The 21,485-nt window shown below is 41.8% G+C and overlaps 1 protein-coding gene across 6 annotated transcripts in view; it reads right to left on the bottom strand.

The window, feature by feature from the left end:
• Positions 1-305: 305 nt before the first annotated feature.
• SMARCA2 (SWI/SNF related BAF chromatin remodeling complex subunit ATPase 2) overlaps positions 306-21,485 on the bottom strand; it is a 164,297-nt gene continuing 143,117 nt past the window's right edge. For 4 of the 6 annotated variants that reach the window (XM_079112997.1, XM_079113000.1, XM_079112999.1 and 1 more), the window contains exons 29-34: positions 18,986-19,039; positions 9,462-9,567; positions 8,887-8,988; positions 6,158-6,290; positions 2,439-2,581; positions 306-1,173 (exon numbers count right to left, since the gene is read on the bottom strand). In XM_079112997.1, coding sequence (XP_078969123.1) covers positions 1,138-1,173; positions 2,439-2,581; positions 6,158-6,290; positions 8,887-8,988; positions 9,462-9,567; positions 18,986-19,039 — 574 coding nt within the window. In that variant the 3' untranslated portion in view covers positions 306-1,137. The remainder of the gene's footprint in view (positions 1,174-2,438; positions 2,582-6,157; positions 6,291-8,886; positions 8,989-9,461; positions 9,568-18,985; positions 19,040-21,485) is intronic. The other 2 variants (XM_079113001.1, XM_079113002.1) reach the window with 1 other exon arrangement.

Raw genomic sequence — 21,485 nt, 5'->3', positions numbered from 1 at the left:
AGCTTTAGAGATTTTTTTTCTGGCTAATATATAGAACTAAGCCATGAGACAAGGCTGAATGGGACTTAGTGTGTCTTGGTCCGTGGCACCATCTCGCTACCTACAGTCAGGGAAGCAATAGTCTCCTGTCCTTTGTAATACACCTCGATCATTCCAGGAGGCAGGTCCTGTGGATCCTTTCTCCCCAAAGAACCTGCCCAGTTCTCTGCAGGAAACTGCCACACTTAATCCCCTAGGATTAAAAAAAAAGAGGCAACATTTGTTGAGCTAAATTATCTCTTTATTAGGAAAGCACCAACACCACATTCTTCGAAATTACTGGAATTTTATTTGCCTCAGGCTTATGACTTGCAACCAAAGACATTGTGCAAAGAAAGCAAAGATTAAGTACACTTTAGGGAGAAGGAGACAATACACATTGGTAACAGAGGAGATCAGGTGGACAAAAGAAGCCATCCAGTACACTATATAGATTGCAATATTCAATAGCGTTTTCAAAAACTTTTTAAACCAAGAGAAAAAAAATTTAAGCAATGTTTACAGTAGACATAAATCTTATACAATTCAAAAAGCATTTGTTTTTCAGATCATAGAGCATAAAATGGAAAAATGTATATGCAGGTGAAATCTAACTACTGTACATTTATCACCTATTAAAGTTGCTTATATGTACCACAGTGTAAAAAAAAACAATACCGAACAAATAAAAATCTTGAAAATTGCCTGATGAAAAATAAAATAACCAGTGGCTTTTAATGGCTTCTCCTGGTTATCAGTGCTACAAAAGACAAAAATCTCATCTGAACAGGTGATAAAACCAGGCACAATCAAACTGTTACCAAATTAGACCCACCCATAGAAATATACTATCCACCCACGTATTTTCCATCAAAAGCTTGTTTTAATCTTTGAATCTTTGAGGCCCATTTGGTCACAATATGTTACAAATATTTGTGTGAGTTTTTTTTACACCATGATATCATATGTTTGTCGGGCACTATCCTAAAGCTAGTTTATAGATGATGATGAAGACATAGAAACAACCCAGCACCCAAATGACAATGAACTCACTGGGTAGAAATGAGAGAGAAGGGGAAGGAAAATGTTCAGTTCTACCATGGAAAAAGGTCCATAGGATCACTCGTCATCAGTCCCACTTGCTTCTGACTGCTCCTGTAAGTAAAAACAAAACGAAACAAAATCCCACGTTGAAGGAAAATAAACAAACAAGAGGCAAAGTAGGAAAGAGATGACCTTTAATCCTCAGGCTCTCTTTTCTACACCTAAACAGCAAGGTCAGACTCTAGGTCAAGCAGGGGAGTTCCTAGAAAATCGCACACAACACCTACAAGCTATGCTGCTCTCTGCTGTCTTTCCCTAGAGCTTCAAAAGTTTTGGGGTGATTTGTTTTTAGCTCTGTTTCCGAAAACTCATGGGAGAAGAGGAGTAGCAGGCATTTGAAACCTGCCCTTTGGTAAGTCATCTAAAGAAAACAGTATTTTAAGTACACTTGAAAACACTTGGGTCAGGTTTTTAGGATAAGGGTGGGATGATAAGTTCTGAAACTTGCCAATCAGACCAGAGTGGCAATGTATCCAAGGAAAATTGCGCTACCATATGTACTAAAATGGAAAACCACCTTCCTAGAAAGAAAGAAAGAGAAGGGATGGAGGACAGCAGACCCAAGCTCCTCAGGCAAGTGAACAAGGTGGAAGGCAGTTTAGGAGTGTCTGCTGCTGTTCTATGGAACAGGTGAGCTGCATGCACTAGACAGAGTTACATTACCCAGGACTAAATCCAGCTCCATGACCTGGAGCAAAACATACATAAGCTAAGAACTGGTTTCTGTAACATGCGAAATCTTAACAGTGATATCTTTCACATGATGCTAACACAAGCAATAAATATGCATCTATGTCAGGGCTTAGCTCATAAATGCTGCCTGAATTTTCTAAATATTAAAAATAACAAGTCTAAGGGCTGGGGAGATAGCTCAGTTGGTAAAGTGCTTGTCTTATAAGCTCAGGGCCCTGGGTTTGATCCCCAGCACTGCAAAAAACAAACAACAACAACAAAAAACAAGTTAAGTATTTAACTGTATGGCACCTTAGGTAGCAACACAAAATTGACATCACACATTTGCTCTTTCTTTAATCATCAGTTCATCTAATCTGCTATACACTAGGCACCATGCCGGGTGTGATGAATATAAAATATTAATAGGCCATGAAGAAAACTGTAAGTATGTACATGGGAAGACAAAAGTAAGCGGGGGGAAGGGCAACTGATTTAGAAGCATTTCATTTGTTGATACTATAAGATCAAAGAGTTTGGGGCTAGTGTATCGCTTGTTTTAATCATGCAGCTCTGTTCACATCGGTCCTCACAGAACCTCTCAGGGCGAGAAGTGGCGAGTAGGACGTGGCCAGCACACTTACGTTTTCATCCTGTTCTTCATCGCTGTCAAAATCGCTCACTACGGGTTTGGCTTTTCCTCGATTTGGCCTTTTCTTGCCCTTTCCTTTGTCCCGGCCTTTCTCATCTTTTTTATTGAGCTTGATTTTCACCTTAACAGATTTTGCTACAACAAAAAACAAAACGGACACCAAGGAAGATTTGCAGGAAAGTCTTTCTACAGAGAGTAAAATGATCTCACTGGAATAACAAACCAAATGTTCCAGAATGCCCAGAACCCCCCAACACCCTGTTTTCTGGTCTAGTTGCCCCCCGTGTTGACAGGTGGACATGCCTGTGTGGGAAATTACAGTCACATGAAGCAGTGACAGAGAGGCAGATGTCTCAGGTGACTAGGTCCTTTTCCTTTCTCCTAGTGGCTAAACAGGGACAATGAGGTGTGTGCGCAGTTATTTAATAGAAATTTTGTATTAAAAAATAAGTGTAAAGCATAATTAAGGAAGCCAATACTTTTACAGTGTAGATAACTCTAGTTGATTTAAAAATAGTGAGCTAGAGTTGAATAGCAGTTTGAATGACGCAGGCATAAAATGGAAAGTAAAATCAAGACATGCTCTTGAGAATTCCTTTTCCTCAACTCTTGTCTCTCTCCCTACAGTTACTTCTACTTTTTGGCAATTATTTTGGTGGTGGGGAAAGTATAGTCCTACATCCATTTCTCTGTGTGCATAATTTTTCATACACTTGAATTTTCATAGTCCATACCTTGCTTGTTACTCACATGTGGGGCATTTCCTTGTCTAGCACTTAAAAAGTTTCCATCTTATGAGACACTGTTATTTAACCAGTCCCACAGTGATGGGTGCTTAAGCTTTACTGCCAGGACAAACAGAGCAGCTGTAAATCTAGTTATTAACCTAGCTTAGCAGAATTTGGGGGAGGCATGACAGACACAGTCACACGGTACAATTCTATTAGTATCCCTGTCAAATTAGCCCTCAGAATGACTGCACTCATTTCCATCCTCACAGGACTAAAAATGCCATGAGAGGAGAGTTCAAAGCGCTGTGGTAAGGACATAGGTGTGTATCCCAAGTGACAAGCGAATCTGCTCCCTGGCTTCGTGGGACAGCCACCCACTGACAACACATTCAGTATTTGACCGTGAGGTCACTGGGAACATGGGGCTCTCCTTCAAACCAGTTTTGCTAGAATATCACGTTTGGTGGGTTTCAAGGCAATTGGATATAGATATTGTACAGGAGGGACTCAAAGCTGTGGAAGGAATCTTAGAATAAGAAATCTTCAAACTTCTTTTGTGAGGTGAACAGATCCATGAAACATGTACACAAATCTCCTGGGGAAATGTAAGTTATCGAAAGAGATGAGAGGACTGATGTTGTGGCTGCCTAGGCCCTTCTTCTATATCGACAGGGTCAAAGGCTGCAAATCCTAGTACACAAAACAATTCCCAGGCAAGGTTCTACTCCTTCTATACCCAGACATCTGCTGTTTAATTTGCTATAAGATGGTGAACCTTGGGTGTAGTAATTTAGCACAAGATTGGAGACAAAAAGATTAATGGAAATGTATAAAGATATGGGGAGTCATTTAAAAAAAATCGATGCCATCAGCCAGTCGTATGGGGCATTTTTAAGTAATTTGGAGAGGAAAAGTGAAGTGTCTTCATCTATACAGGGTACATATTCTGGACCTGGGAGTATAGAAACCCATGCAGGGTATAAAAGAGCAAAGGACTGGCAGTAAAGGCAAGAAAACACATCTTTAAGAACATAATCCAGATGAACCAAGGGACACTCTAAAGTTATCATCCTGTGTGCTAGTGAATTTGTACCTCTGAAAAACCTACCTGACAAGCTGCTGTGGACAAGCAAGTTAATAAACCAAACCATCAGGTGAGTCCTACCAACAGCTTCCTGAGGTTTTCTTATGCCAGCGTATGCACACCTGAAAAGTTCTCAGTACTGAGCTTGGTAGGCAGAGGATCAGTTTCTCTTCTCCCCAAGAGATGTCCACATCCCAATCCCAGAACCTGTTACCAGCCATGGCAAAATGGAGTAAGGTCCTCATCAGCTGACTCCAAGGTGGGGAGACTATTCAGGATTTACCCAGGTGGGTCATTGTAACCACCTAAGTTTCTTAAGGACTTCCACTTTAAAAGAGAGGCTCAAAGCGATGCAACCCAAGAAGGGCTCCACCTTGCCACTGCTATGTTTAAAGATGGAGCACTAGCCGGCAAGAAAACAAACCCTGCTCCTACCACCACAAGCAACTGAGTTCTGCCAACAACCAAGATGAGCAAGGAAAATCAAGGATGCTGCCATCTTGATTTTAGTCCAGAGAGACCCAAGCTGAACTTGTGACCTACAATACTGTGAGATGATAAATTTGTGTTGTGTTAAGCCACTGTGGGTGGTACTTGGTTATGGCATCAACAGAAAATTAACAAGTCTCAAGAGATACAGTGGGAGATAAAAATTGAAATTGATAGATGGGCAGCTATTTGAAAATACATTAGCAATTTGGCCCTAAGACAATGAAATAAGGGAGCTCATGCAGATTTACTCATCACATACTGGGAAATAACCATGTGAAACTGAGAAAGGTTAAATTCAGGACAAAAGGCAAAAATCAATAAAAATAATAGAGCATCTGCTGGAGGGTGTGGAGAGAGGCATTTAGGTACTGTGCTGGTGAGAAGGTAAACAACACTGTGGTAATACGTATGCATCAGAATTTTTTAAAAAGTTTTCATGGCTGGGAGTATTGCTCAGTGGTGAAACACTTGACTAGCATGCAAGAGACCCTGGGTTCTAATCCCCAGTACAGCAAACAAAAAAACAAAACCCACATTATTTGAAATAAAGGAAATGGCCTGGTTCCAGTAGTAAAATTAATGTATTTTGGTACATTCATTAATGGATTTTATTATCCACATTAACATATCTTGATGCAGAGCAACACTCACTGCTATGAACAAATATGTTCAAAATACTGGAAGGAAATTCCTCAAAATGTTGAATTAGATATTGGTTAATGGAATTGTAGAAATTTTTAAAAAATATTTTAAAACAGCAGTGCTAAGTATATAATTAGAAATAAGCCTAGTAATTTTTTTCAAGTATGGCCCCACATGTGCAAACAATACAGACATAACTCACTGGATGTATTGAGGGCAGGTATGGGGTGAAAACATTTAGGTAAGAAGAAATTTTAGACCTTTGAAGGCAGCCTTCACCTTTGAAATGTTAAGGTTACAGCCTTGGGCATAAAATTCAGAGGGTACCAAATAATATTCTAATGCAATATTTTAAAAACAACTCATGCAAAAATCCATGATGAGCCAAATTTTCAAGGCAAGAACAATAGCCTCTCTCACACAAAACAAATTCTGATGAATAAAACGGATCACAGTTTCTTCAAAGTGTGGCTTGTGAGCATCAGTTTCCCATGGGAACTTGTTAGAAAAGGAGATGTGTGAGCCCCACTACAGGTTACTGAATCAGAAACTTGGGTGGAGCCCAGCAATGTACACCCTCTAGGTTTCAGAAGTAGTAAGTAGTAGGTGGTACTCAGACCAAGTTCGTACTAACGTTCAAAGGCACCACTCCCAGAGTGCTCAGCTCTTTATTTACCTCAATTTTACAGATGAAGAAACCTGAGCAGTACATGGCCTGAGGCTGTCTGGCAAGGAAGTACAGGGACCAGTGCTTAGGCTTACCCTCGGACTCGGACTCTTCCTCCTCTTCCTCTTCCTCCTCTTCATTGCTTTCCTCCTCACTCTCTTCCTCTTTGGCAATTTTCTGCCGAGCACTCTTAAACACTGACTGTAAGACGATAGAATCTTCATAGATCTGAGGGGGTCAAAGTGGAGTCTGTTAGCTGAGGACCCAAGATACACAATCTCAGCGTGATCTTAGGCAACGCACCAGCTTTGTGTTTCATGAATGGCAGTGGAAACACCATCAGTTGTTATGCCCACATGAAAACCCAACAGTTAAGCACAGACCAAAATATAGGCACACACATTCTCATAGGACCAAGTCCAAATGCAGTTAAAATAATCTCAAATTTGTGTGTGTGCTTGGGGGAGACAGGTGGCTATTTATAAGACCAAATTTTGTATTGGAATTATTCTATTAAACACAATAATAATACCATGGCAAAGCTACCTTCTTTAAATGCTATTTCCTGTTACTGAGCTTATCAGTGCTAGCCAATACTCATTCAATCAACACTTTTTTAGTGTATGCATATACCTTTAGCACAGCCCTGTGTAGGTGTTGAGAGAGAGAAAGTTTAAAAATAATTAAAAACAAAACTACTCTGTGATCCAGCAATTCCATTTCTGGTTATTTATCCTAAATAACTTAATAGCAGGGTCTTTTAAAAATATCTGCATACCCATGTGCTTAAGGGCGATATTTAAAATAGCCAAGAGCTAGAAGCAACCCAAATATCTATAGACAGATGAACGGCTAAACAAAATATATATTCATACAATGGATTATTATTCCACTGTGAAATACAAGGAAATCCTGTCACATGCTAAAACATGTATGAACCTCGAGGACATTATGCTAAGTGAAATAAGACAATCATCAAAAGACAAATACTGAAATGATTCCACTTTTAACAATGCACAGAAGCAAAGTAGAACAGTAGTCAGCAAGGATCAAGGTAGGGAAGGAGGAGAGTTGTTAAGAGACATAGAATGTCAGTTCTGCAAGATGAAAAAGTCCTATGGATCAGTTGAACAACCATGTGAATTAAAAAAAAAAAAACTTTTAATGTATGAAAAAAGAAATATATTCCTTAAGAAAGTGGCCAGGTAACATGTGGTAAGCAGTAGCAAGTACAAGAGGAAAATGGAGAACCAGGGGTAAACAGAACACTGTGGGAGGGGGCCGCTGGGAACATAATTTGCCAGAGACATCAGTGTCGATGGATCCTAAGGGTAAGGAGGATACCATCAAGGTGGGAACAGAGAACAAATGAGAAAGGTTGGGGAGTTAAGAATAAAAAAGAAGCAGCTTGTACTGGATCAAAGTCAGTTCTCTGGCTCTGCTGTTACACTACGCTCTGCGCAGGATCCTACCATCTTGTAAAGATGTAAACCATGCACAGGATCTCTGTATAATTTGCAACAGCATGAGAATCTAGAGTGATCTTAAAAATTGCTAAAAGAGGTGCATGTAAGAAAGTAGATGTCTAGGGGACCCATCTGATTGGAATATCGGTGGCAGGAAATGAAGCTAGAGACTGAGGTTAGGTGTTGACTGTAAAAAGCCCTCCACTGAGGTTAAGTTCAGTCTAGAAAGGGTGTGGGGAACCTTGAAGCCCGGGGCAGCAAAGGGGCAGGATAAGAAGGTGGTTGAGAAAGAAACTAGTATCCAGGGCAGACTAGAAGGAAAACCAAGCAAGAGTCACTTGTCACCCCATTTCAGGTGTGAGATGGTGAGAGAGTGGGCAGATGGTGAACTGGATCCGCATATCACAATAAATAAGGCCATACTAACATAAACAATCCAAAGATCTATCTACAGAAAATAAATTTTTCCCAAAAGGCTCCTCCTTCCTCTGTCTTGGCTTTCATCTTAACTTTCTCAGAGGGTCTCAAATCTTCATGCCATGGTTAAGGTAATACTACCATTAACCTGGAAATGCAGAGTCTGCTCAAGGCACAGTCTAATCTGATGAATGGAACTGACGTAAAGGCAAAAGAGGAAGGTCAGGAGAGTGGCTGAAGGAATGCAGTGGTGGTATGACGCTGGCTGCGTTGACTGGCAGCCACCTTGACCTGTCATGGTGTTCTTTCTTCTTCATTGGGCACAAGGACAGAAATACAGAGACAGAGTTCTTAGGGCGAGAGTGACGGAGGTGTAATTAAAGTCGAGGTGTCCTCCTCCTTGTTATTTTGATAAATTCAGTGTCACCTGTATACTCTTAGACTTACTAACTATGGAGAAGTGAATGCAAAGAGAATTGCAATTGGACTGACAAAAAGGTTCTTAAAAAAAAAGAAAGAAAGAAAGAAAGAAATTAAGAGGCACTCTATGCCCCTGTGTTTTCAATCATGGTATATTCAACTCCTGGTGCAAGGTTATGATAAAATGTAGGTAAATATGATCAAATAGCTAGTGTCCATAAAAGCAAACACAGTACTGCAGGCTTTCGGCGTTACCTTAAATGACTGACTTGAATTCCTCCTCTACTTGGAAGACAAACCTTGAAGGGAAATGGGAGGAGACGGCACAGCTATGGCACAAAGGTAATTTAAAAATGCCAAAGCCTCCTCTGACGTACACGGGGAGCACAGGCTACAGCTTTGTAGTTTTTCACTCTCCTTCTGGGAGAGGATGGCAGTGATTCATAGGGTAAAAGTGGAAGGATCCACTTCAAGGAAAGCAGGCATGCGTAGGTTAAAAACTTCTCCAAGTAGAGACTTACCTGGGATCCCTCCAAGTTGAAGGTCTGAGCATTGTGACACAGAAGCATGACATCTTTCTCCAGGTCTCCCAGGCTCCGGTACTTATGATTACGGATTCTTTCCTGATGGAAATTTTGGGGGAAATCCGAGGCAAGAAGAGGACAAATGCAACGATTATTAGTTGGTTAAGAAAGCCAGAGACTCCCTCTGAATTCACAGCATGGGGCCCTGCCAGAAGTGGGGGACTGCACAGCCCTGGGGGCATGGTTCACTGAGATCACCCTCCCACCAGTGTTCCTTGGGGAGGAAGAAGCATAGGATGGGGACAAGAGCTACCATGGGAGGGGAGAGTCTGAAAGGTCTTCAATAAAAGGCAACCTAACATAACACAGGCTCCCAACATGAGTTACATACTTCTTACATACATGAGTAAGTAACATGCACAAGGACATCCCCTCTTTCCTGGTGGCACGCCCTTTGTAGGTCTCAGGTGGTCAGACAGGATACCACTGCTGAGCCCCAACTCTACAGTTCAATACATGCACACGACTGCTTTATTTAGTTGAAGAATAAAATTAGCAGACAAAATATCTACCTTTATTTTTTTGAAATCCACGGGCTTCCTAATTAATTCATAGTATTCTGGTAACTCTTTCCTGGAAGGTAACTGAATGAAGACTTCACTGAGCTGTCGCCCTGAACTGCAGGATGGGTGAGACAAACAGAAACAAAGCAGATCAAGCACTCCTCAGTGAAGGTTTTATTTTCAGAAAAACGTCAACAAAGCAAATTACATCCCATGCCTATAGACACGGGGTCTTTTTAAGTTGAGGAAAATCCCACAACTATTCTGGAGATTAGTGCCCCTTGTGCCAACTTCAAATCACATTAGGACACAATAAGATTCCCACTTCTGTAACACACAAGATATGGGAAGTGCACTAGGGATTACTTTCAGACTGAATTTCTCTCATTATGAGGGAAATATTTTAAATAACCTATTCAACCCAAAATTCTCATTTTAAAATAAATAACAGAGTTGGTTAAAAAATGCATAAGCGTTATTTCTATACTCCTTTGTCTTCAAAATTCACTTTATATTTAGAAAGTAACTCAGTATGTTAGAATATCCTGTGGAAAGCTGGATGAAAAGCTTTTGCATGCACCCGTGACTATCTTTTTGGTTGTGTTCCTTCTAGAGTATTGTACACACTGAGCTGTGCATACCTTTATCGCTTGCCCCAGGAAACCCTTCATCTTGCCTAATGGCACTTATCTGGGTGGAACAATTTGTGCAAAAAAGAACAAACGTACTTGGCAAATGTGGATGCCTCCTGTTTGTGGAATCACTGCTGGACCCTTCCCCAAATTTGTGGTGAGTTTATTTAAAAGCAGGTTTCAAAGTGACACATTCCTAGCATGCTGCAATTTTTTGAAAAACAGCCTGCAAAGCAACACAAGCCTGCTTCACATCCCTTAATATTGGAAAGCGTCATGGTTAAAGGAACAAAGATATGTAATTGAGGTTCAAAGATCCTAATAGCTGATTTGGCCTATCCAGATCAATAACAGCTTGTGATACATGGTACAGTCATTTTTCACAAAACTCTCACTCCACCTTATGATGCCATCTCTAGTTCCTTTGTGAAGCCGGAAACAACAACAACAACAAAAAGAATCATAATCACTGATATGTAAATTTCAGGTGATTCCAGGAGTGTGCGGGAATGCGGGAAGGCAGTGACAAAGCATGAGTGACAATACGCTGTTTTAACCCACAGTCCCAGTTGCACAATTAAAAAATAATCATAATGACAGTTATCATAAAAGAGGCATGCGCAGTAACTCAAATGGTTGCCTAGCAACCAGTGGGGGAAAAGCTGAAGTGCAAAAGGGACCTGCATAAATTAACCGAAAATCCTCTGTCAAAGGGATGGGCCAGTTTTTCTGCTATACTGGGTCACTGTTTTTTGTTTTGTTTCTTAATGCATATATGGGTCTCATGAATACTAAAATCGGGGACAAGCAGGAGGTTTGTAAAAAGGAGACTAGGGAACTGGATTTTTAGATGCTTGTGGCAAGAACCAAGGTGTTCACCCTCCCAACTCCCCCTGCTCCCCACTGGCTGCAGGTTGAGAAATGCATTTGGATCTCTGTAATTTATGCCACGTAGTATACGGCCCAAACAGTTTTATTTACTATCACCTTCTACACAGGGCCACGATTCCTGGCATATTTTTCTACCATTCTGAGATTTATACACATCAACATTTTCCCTGTTTCACATAGGTAAACATAGGAAAGGTAACGGGGAAGAATTTATAGGTAGTAATTTTTCTGAATAGCTTCTTTATAATTAGCATTCTTCATAACCTAGCACCAACCCAAGAGTCAGTCCTCTTTGTAATCATGGGTTTAGTACCTGACCTTCTGTGGCATCTTTAGTGTCATTTTCTACATTGCCAACAGATGGTGTCATTTTTCTATTGACAGATGAGAAGCACTTCTTTGCTTTGTACACCTGTGATGGACATACCCTTAATTTCAACTGTGCTACTGGTGAAATAAAAATAAGTGGTATAGATCAAGAGTGCAATAAAACTCAGAGAGGCGCAGTGGCAACAGCAATCTTGGGCTGCTGTCTCTGTCCTTGGGCCCTGGAACTCCCAGACCCTATAAGGAGACAAGTCTGGAGCTATCCATGCTCATAAAGAGGAGAGCTGAATGTTCTCAGACTGAGTGCCAATACTGTAAAATGAGAAATAAACAAATTTATTCTGTTTCAAAAATAAAGTCCCACTGGACTTGGTCCTCCTATTCTGTTTTTTTCTCTCCTAAGAACAGAGGACATAGGCAAAAGGACAACCCAGACACTACCCAAGGAAGCTGCCTTGACTACATTTCTTCCTTGATCATTCAAATACCTAAGTGCCCTCCAGGACATGACTCCCCAGTTTGCTTTACTGGCCACCTTTTCTGCTATGGTACTATGACCAATCCCCCTTTTATGACCCATGCCAGGTCACCAGCATGAACCTATCTCTCACTCCATGGCTGGAAAGTTCTTTATGATTTTTCCTTCTTCAAATACTTCATGATCCATCCAGGATCAAGAAGCCATTCTCTATAAAAATGGAGAATCTCCCAGTTACTTTTAATTCTTGGTACCTCACTGCTCAGAACTTCATTCTTCTATGTATTTTTTTACTCCTTCCAACTGGGTGCAAATATGTCACATGTCCTCAAATCCTTCCCCATCCCTGCCAGAGCAGTGGTTTTCCTGGTAGCTCAGGCAGCAAGAGTCTAGAGTCCGGGCAACACATAGCTTTCACATAACCAACAGAATGCACTAAGGTGGCAGAAACACTTGCTAAGGGATTGCAACAGTAACTTGCTTTTTTCCCAAAATTACAGGTTAAATTTAAAAAAAAAAAAAAAAAAAAAAAGAGGGAAGTAAAGCAGCCAGATAGAGTTTTGAATTTCCTGGGATTTCCTTCTCAAACTGGGGCCGAGCAAAGGCTTTTCAAGCTGTTTTTCAGTGCCAGAAAGCTTTAAAACAATTTTTTTAAAACTATAGAACAATGGACTATTTGTGCAATGGTTTACAGAAGGTGATCTGATTTTGTTGAAATACTTATCCTCCCCAAGGTATTTTCCATTATGTTATTTTACACAATTTAAGGCCTAAATAAATTGCTATCTTGAAGTACACTGCTACCTATGGTGAGTCCATGGAAGGTTTGGATTTCATACTCATTTTGTACAATGACCCATTCCAGACTATGAAGTATGCTAAGATATGGGGGGCAGGAGGGGGACTACAGTACAAATTTAAAGGACTTAAGAGTTTACAGGTATTGGTGGGCAAGCACCTTATCTCTCCACCAAGGAGAACGGGTACAGGGACATGCCACAATGTCACATGTGTGAGATGGAAAAGCTTTACAGACCACTTATAAATGGTGGTTTGCAAGCCACGCATGCATAGCTCACCCACACACCCTACTGAGATTTAATTTGTTATGCTTCATCTGGAAACCAATTTTTTTCCCATTACCTCCACAAACCAAAAGGCAGTATTTTCATATCTCTCCTAAAATGATTGTAAAAATGGAGACTGAATACATTATACACTTTACATAATTATCAGCTTTACCACTGATGACATTTTAGTATAGTACAGCCATGCTAAAGACGAGCTAAGAAAACCTATTCCTTTAATATACTGGCTGTTAATGTCTTTTGATTACTTTTTTCCAAAAGAACAAAGCAAGATCAATATTGGGTGAGGGTCTTTTATTTTTTTTCTCCCATTTATTTATTTTTTTCACCTGCCCAAGCTGATTGACTATTCCAAATAGATAATTCTGAAAAAGTGATTTCAACCAAAGCCGAAATAAATTTTGTCTACAATAACTAGTGAAGGCAAAAACGTAACTATCTTAACTCTATAAGAAAATGATGTCATGATTTAGAACACTCACTTGGGGTTGAAAGGATTTTACAGAAAAGTTACAGTCCTGAAGGAATCATACACAGAAAATCATGTGGGAAGAAAAGTTTTAAAGCTGGGTCAACATTTCAGGGCAGGAGATGAAAACCGTGGCATTCCAGGGACAAACTCCTGTGGAGCTGAATACAGACTGCTGAAGAATTTCCTGGAGACCACAGTGGTACCCCCTTATCCAGAGAACACTCGGAAACCTGAGTTGGTTCCAAAATAGGTGTTGCAAACACTCAGTATTCACTACAGACATCTCCTCTGATTGAGCATTCATAACAAACTTGGGACCTGACCTCCAAGGTTCTTGAAGCACAGGAGAAGCAACAGCAAAACAGCAGGATGGGGGTAGATCTGTTTTTGGTTGTGGAATTGGTATTTAAAATCCCCCTAAGGATCAAGACCGACTTGATACATTATGTTCCTCAGTTATCAAGAAAAAAGGATCCATCTGGCTAATACGAGGCAGAACTGCCCTGTCTGGAGATGCAAAAGCCCCACTGGTCTTGGCAAGAAAAGCACCAGGACTTCACCCACATCTCAACAGGCACACTCTGAGGCATGCTTTTACTTCTGTCATTTACTCTAGGCTGAAACAGATAAAAGATGCAGACACGAGGGTGTCCATCAGAGGACTGTTTAAATTAATTAAATGATTCAAAGCAGCTGGAATGTTTAACAATCAGGGAAAGGACAAGAGAAATGGAATGCTAGGGATTCTACAGTTGTGTGCTTTGAAAGAATGGAAAAAATGCTTGTTATGACATTTAAAAAAACAAGAAAACACCCACAGGTTATAAAATGGTAAGTGTAGGACGACTTCATGATTTTAAACAGACATTAAAAAGGACCAGAGGAGATGTGCCAAAGCATAAACAAACATTAATAATGGACTCTAATTCAACAGATGAAGATTTATAATCAAATGTAAATTAGAACCATACTATCCATAGTGTCGGTCTCAGACATATTAGGTCATCTTCTTTGAAAGCCTGCTCAAAGTAAAAAATCCAGTTTCACTTTTCTCAAATAAATATCTAAGGGTCATATGACCAAATTTTATTTGTGACCAAATTTTATTTGTATCAGCAAGACGAGCACATTTTACCTACTTGGCATCATTTAGTGCTACCAGTCAAGCCAAATAAACAAAATAACTACATTAACATTTCACCTAAGATAGTGCAAACATAAGAACTTATGAAACAAAGTTCTTAGCTTTTTCTTCAGAATTCTCTTACTGCATTTACCAGTCATGGGTGCTTGCAAAAGGACATGAGCTTCAGAAAAAGTTATTTTTTGTTTGTTTGTTTGTTTGACAAGCATTTTGAGGAGACATTTTTGAGATTTACCAGCTATCACCTTGACTTTTAGAGATATTGACTGAGGACGTCTAGTTTTCTACGCTCTTTTTCCCCCTCACTTGACATTTCCTAATAGCAGGAGGAGGCATGGCATCCCGCCATCCCTCTAAGCAGGATGGCTGAATGGACTGCTGTCTCCCCGGGCTCAAGTGCTCACTTTCACCACCTCATCTCGTTCTTTCCTTCCAAAGCGTCAGGACTGAGCTTCCCTTCTACGGAATAGTCTGTCCTTTCGTCTGTGCGGTGTCTCCACTTCTTAATAGTAAAAATGCTTCAAAGCTTTTGACTGAATTGTGTGACCAAACTCAAAAGCACAAAGCTTTTGCAGATAAACAGAATCAAATGCCTCTCCATCTGTGCCCACCTCCAAAAGGCTGCTTTGTTCCAAGGGTGGATCGTGGCAGGTACCAGAGTACTGCTTTTTCTACAATGGCCAATTTAGTAAACTCTTAAGACAGACATCATGAGTCGTGAATTTAAAGTAAGGAAAAAGATTCTTCGGGTGGACATACAAGGATAGGTATACCCAAATAACTGCTATCTTTCAGAGCAATCCGTTTTTTGTATCAAAATATTTATGGAATGGTTTTGAATACAGTTTATATACCCTGTTTAAAAAAAAAAATGGTATTTCCAACCAGGACTCTTTCCCCTCCAAAGAAAGGATCATTAGTGTGGATGCTGGCCTGGAGCAGGAGAGGCAGAGACCCTGGAGAGAGGGCCTTCAGGGCTAGGCTAATGTTAGAATCTAGGGGAGGCTTTCTATGCCTCTGAAAGCAGACTAAGGGTATTTGTGGGTTACCCACCTGCTGTCTGTGGGTATAATTGGCTGAGCACCATAAATAAGTGTCAAGTCACTAGGAGTCACAGCAGCCTGCTCCAGTAAACATTTAAAGTATCAGTATTTGTAATGGCAAAATAAAGCACTGGAACCCACATTTCCCCGAGTAGATTCTCTCTCAATTAAATGTCATATCTGAGCTCTAATTCAGTACTTCTCAAAGTGTGCTCCGCAGCACACCTGCCTAAGAGATGACTAATGGTGGACCCTGAAAAGAAGGTTCACTGGTCAGATGAGTTTGGGAAACACTGGGTTAAACAGAGTTATGCAGCTTACTTCCCAGCAAGACTCCCCAGTTTCTGACTGGACTGGGACTTTCCAAGAGGGAGATGGAGGAGTAGCGTTGGAAGACCACACTCTGAGAGGCATCGTCCCAGACAAGGGACCAAGCTCATGACCTCACTAGGCTGCTACTTTACAAGGCAAACTGTCAAACCTATGCTGAGTCCACAGTGTCTCATACACAAAATGAATGAAGAACAGCTCTTCACCTAAAGCTGGAATTTCCTAAAAATTCACTTGATCGCAATGCTATTTCACTGCAATTTCTCTGTAATCTAATTAGAATTACTAAAGGCAAAGGTGCTTGGGCATGAAAGACCGGCATAACAGTCTCCCTCCCCCCTTTAAAGAAATACAGAATGTTTGGTGCCAAAGATGCTGAAAATAAATTTTGTCTAAACAACCTCGTTGGCTGATCCTGAAGGAGAGGTCAATACTAACAACATAATCACAATGGCAAGGGCTGTTAACAGCCAGCCATGGAGAGAATTTAGGTTTCCTGTTGTGGAATATGTGGGGTTGGGTAACATGTGTGCACACATGCATATACCATGTCTCACACACATTAACCCTCCTTTCATCTGCTCTCCTACAGACACTACCACTATTCACTTATCACTCAAGAGCAGAAAGCCAAGTTATCTAAATCCTCCTCTCATATCCAGTGTGCCCCAAATCTATCACTCATACCTGGAGTATGTCTTCCCTTGTCTTCCTATCCACTGCCACTTCTTTATTTGAAGTATCCTCTCCCACCTGACATGCCCCTAACTGATGCCTCTTTCACTCCATCTTCCACTATCAAAGTGCTATTTCCAAACATGAATGCACTCATGTCCCTCGCCTGTCTCCTCAAAACAGAGCTCTTGACAGTCACTACAGGTGTGCAGAGACCCCAGTCCTGGAAGATAATGCCAGCATTCCTCTGGTCTGCTCTGCTGCCTCTCCAGTCTCGCCCCTGCTGTCCCCCTCCTTTCTTAAACCAGCCACCTAGTCACACTGGGCTACCTGTGGTCTCTAGAGGCAGCCTGCTTTCCACACTCCCATGGTTGCCCACACCCATGTGGCTGAGCACACCATCTCTTATCCTCCACCTCCTCACCCTCATCTAGTTGGGCAATTCCTGTTCCACCCACAAATGGACTTGAACTTTTTCCTATTCCTGCCCCATCCTACCCCACTGCTCCTCTCCATGTACAAATCTTATTCATACTAGGTCTCCATTCTTGTTATTTTCTTTTGCTGTGCTGGAATTTGAACCCAGGGCCTGGTGCATGCCAGGCAAGCACTTTACCACTGAGCTATATCCCCAGCCTGCATGACCCAGCTTTTTCCATCTGTGCTTTAGGACACTCCATTTTATTCACTTTTTTTTTTTTTTCCATTTTCAAAACTTATATAGAGACTGACACAGAAAATGCTTAGTGCTTTGGAAAACATGAAGGATTTAAAAAAAAAAAACTGCTCTGAAGGAAGGGTTAATTCATCATAACAGAGCCTCTGAACATCACGTTGTCAGCTCAGACTTATGGGGGAAGGAAGCATGTGTGACAATAAGGGACAAGACAGGTTCCAAAGAGCCCAGAGGAAGCAGGCACCAAGCCCCCTGCTCTGCCTCTGGAAATGACAGTTTGAATGTACTTAGTGAAAATGGATTTATCTAGGTCCTAAGTACATACAGTTAAATCATCTGCCCTCAAAAAGCCCAGGCATGACATTGGGAACTTGCAATACCCTTTAAAGTTATTAATCCACTTTTCATGGTCACATGACCACTGTGATGGAAGAGAGGAAAAGGGGCAAGTGAAAAAGGATCTGGGGCGGTCCTTGCTCACAGGGATGGGTGTTTAGCTTGTGTCATGGTTCTAAGGCCGTCAGGTTCCTTTCTAGGCAGTGGGAGTGGATGTGCCCACCAATCGGTTCCTTATTTGAACCGCCCAAACTTGCAAAGTCAAATGTTTGCTATTTCAATTCCCAAATGCAAATCTACACCGATTTCTTTTCTCCCCTCATAATGGCAAAAATGGGGCCATTTTCTCAGTAGATACTATGGTCAGTTTACTGAACAGTAATAAAAATATCAAAATTTGACAATCATTGATCATCAGTTTCATCTCCACACCTGCCCGGGTAGGTACAAATCACCCATGGTTCCTAACTCCTCATATAAAGAGGGATGCCATAACTGGTGGATGATATTCGTCCTGAAATACAGGATACAGCCTCATTCTTTCCTTCTGGCCTTAGCTTAGCTTCTTGCACTACTAGGGAATAAAACCAAAGTGGTCTACAGGATGCCATGGGATCAGTTGACAAAGCTGGAATATGGATGGTAAAACAACATACCAATATTTCCAAAAAGTACAGGTTGGTTGTAAAGGGCAAAGAAAATCTCATTTCAAAGGTGAATAACAACTTCTCACCTGGTGCATCAGGCACGCCCGTCTTTCCCACTCAACCAACATCACCCAGTCCTCATAGCCTTTCTAAAGGGAAAGCATTCCTGCTTCCCGCTCAATTGAAGCGAAGGAGCACAAAGGTTAGACAGACTGGCCTAGGACGCTCAGCACCCTGCACAACAGGCAGGCCCAGCAGTCACACTCAAAGCCAAGCCAGTGCACACAAAGGAGGCGACTCAGCAGTGGGGCTGCACACTGGCCAGATCCACTCCAGAATGCGGAATGGCATGACCGGGCACGCCTCTTCCTATCACGCAGATCAAGCCACCACAGGCACAGGTGCTCTGCATTAAGCTTCTACACAAAGCACAGAGCTGGGAAACCCAGGGAACATACATCGGAGGCTGCAGTGGGAGGGGAGGCAGGGAAAGCCACATCTCTGAGCTGCTGCGAGGTGGGCTGACTTTCAGATGGTTCCTACCACCTTTGAGAGGCATGCACGTACTACATGGACACTTCCAGATTAAAACACAGCACAAACAACTTCAAAAGCATGACAGATGTCTATGAATATCTGTGCCAGCATCCCCACCCCCACCCCACTCCATGTAGGGACAATTGAGGGGCAACCAGAGCAAGTTGCTTCCAAAGGCTGATTCTTTGAATTGGTTCATTCTTGTACCAGGGGATACCTGTATTCAGAGGCATGGGGAATACAAGACAGATCCTGACCTGTTTCCTTCTATTTCCAACTGAGAATTACTGGGCACCTTCTCCACGTTACACCTGTGGTAGAGTAGAAAGAACACTAGAGTCAGAAGACCTGGGTCCTTCTCCCCGCCTGGCTCCTTCCTCCCAGGCTGGGCCACCTGAGGAGTTCACCTCACTTTCCAAGCCTGTCTTCTCCCCAACCTGTGTGGTTGGGAAGATCACACAAGGTGACGTTTGGAACCTCAATCTGAAGAAGTACACGCTTCTCCAAAACTGAGAGGAAATGTATTTCCTAACCTCTCTGGACTTTTCCCGCTTCGTCCTGTTCCCTTAGCTCCATTTCCCTCCACACATATCCCATCCACGGTTAGAGAAGACTGGTGGTCACTTGCTAGAGATGTGTGAGATCCTGCGAAGGTGATGTCAGCCCATCTGCATCTGGCACCTCATTTTTATGATGGGGATGATACTTACCTCAGAGAGTTGCTGGTGACACTAAGTAGGATAAAGCAGCTTTGGTACAGCAGCCAGCATATGGAGGGTGTTCCAAGCAACAGCCAATTCAGCCTCTGAACACCAACTAAGCAGGCAGCTCTGTTTCCTAGAACTCTGTTCCTTTTGAAGAGATCACTGAATGAGTGATCTTCAACTGGAAATGAAAATAAGCTGCCACCTGAGGGCTTCGCCCTTCTGCAGGCCTCTAGGAAAGTCTCTTCAGATGAGGATTTTTGACACTCTGATGTGGGTGTCCCTTTGTGTGGTGGCAGGGGGCAGCTGTCAGGTTGGACGCATCCTAGAAAAACCCTCTGTCCCATCTAGATCTTACTCTAGGCAAAGACGGCCCCCTGTGGTAGACATGGCCTACACCTGCCCTTCACAGATCTGCCGCCTCTCTGCCTTTGAGCCCAAGGCATTCAGACAGGGACCAGCAAGAACAGTGGAGTGGAGGCGTGAAAAGTGCATGCTCTATTCCAAATATACAGAATTAATTGGAGGGTTGGAGGTATACAGAAGAGCAGGGACACGCTGGAAAGCAAAGTTGGGAAGGTAAGGTTCAGAAGGTGAAAGTGTTTTTCCTACATCAAGAAGTCTGATCATCACTGGACAGGAAATGGGAAGCTATTAAAAATTCTATTACTATTATTCATATTTTTTTTGTGTGTGTACGGTACTGGGGATTGAACCCAGGGGCATTCTACCACTGGGCTATATTCCCTGCCTTTTTTTAATTTCTTATTTTGAAACAGGGGCTTTCTAACTTACCCAGGCTGGCCTCAAACTTGTGATCCTCCTGCCTCAGTTTCCCAAATAGCTGGGATTACAGACACCACACACAGTTGAAAGTTCTTAAGGAAGAGGATGACATGATCAGATCATGTGCCTCAGAAAGAAGGCAGGATGAGGAATGGACTGGAGACAGGACACGTAGACAGCCAGTGGCTGTCTGGGGCCAGGCCAAGGATGGGAAGGGCCTAATGAAGACAGCCTGTGAGGAGTCAGAGGGAGGAGCTCCTTGGAGAAGCTTGTGGGTACATCCAAGGGACTTGTGTCCATGTGTGTGTCAGAAATAAGGCACAGAACTGGGAAAACTTTTAGTTTCACATTTTGGACCTCAGTGATGGTATTGACTGAAAGGATCTGTAAGCTGAAGCAGACCATGTCATCTAGAACATGTAATAGTGAAGGAAGACAAACCAGGGAATGACTAACACTATCCCAGGTATTTTATAGGATATGCTTAAACAATTTGGAGACAGACAGACCTGATTCTAGGATCCAAGACTAACAAAGATTACAACTCAATGGGGATACCAGGTTCTGAAGAAAGGAAATTCTAACAGAATAATTTCAAATCATTATGATAATGAGTACATGTAAGGTCAGAAATCCGATTGTACTTCCATTTTTTTTCCTAAGCCAAACAAAAACAACAAAGAAAGCTAAGTAATGACAGATTTGCTTCTCACATGGGTGTTACTGTAAGTCTGTTTTCAGAAAGAGAGTGAGCACTGGTATGAATAGTTCACTGGATTGAAGTTTTATGATAATAGCCAATGTGAGAAAGTCTTCAACCCAGGAGAAACCTAAATGCACTTCAAGTGGAGTACTTTGGAGAGAAAACCTTGGAGCAAGTTAATACTTTTTAATCAGAGTCCAGCCTTTCTGGCAAATGGGTTGATTAGAAGTAGTAGCCTAGCCTTACAATAAGGGAAATAGTTCAAATTATTATTCAGTGTGTACAGGAGTTAAATGAGTACTATTAGTACAATTAGATGTATCAAACACCAAATCCTAGAAAAGGTACTAGAATGGAATGAAATTGTTGCCTTTATCAGAAGGTCATTATGATGGCCTAATATTCCCTGGCCCCCCACCAAATGACCATAAATTCCACATATGGCCATTGTATCCTCATATAATGGGGCTCACATGACCTTGCCTTCCTTGTCCCCCAGGGTCATTCCAGGATATCAGGACAAGAGTGTTGCCCTCCACTGTGTGGTGAACTGGCAGGGGCAAG

Source organism: Sciurus vulgaris (genome assembly GCF_902686455.1).
Source record: "Sciurus vulgaris genome assembly, chromosome: 15".
Taxonomy (NCBI): Eukaryota; Metazoa; Chordata; class Mammalia; order Rodentia; family Sciuridae; genus Sciurus; species Sciurus vulgaris.
Note: the sequence above shows the minus strand (reverse complement) of the source record. Positions and strands in the feature narration are given on the sequence as shown.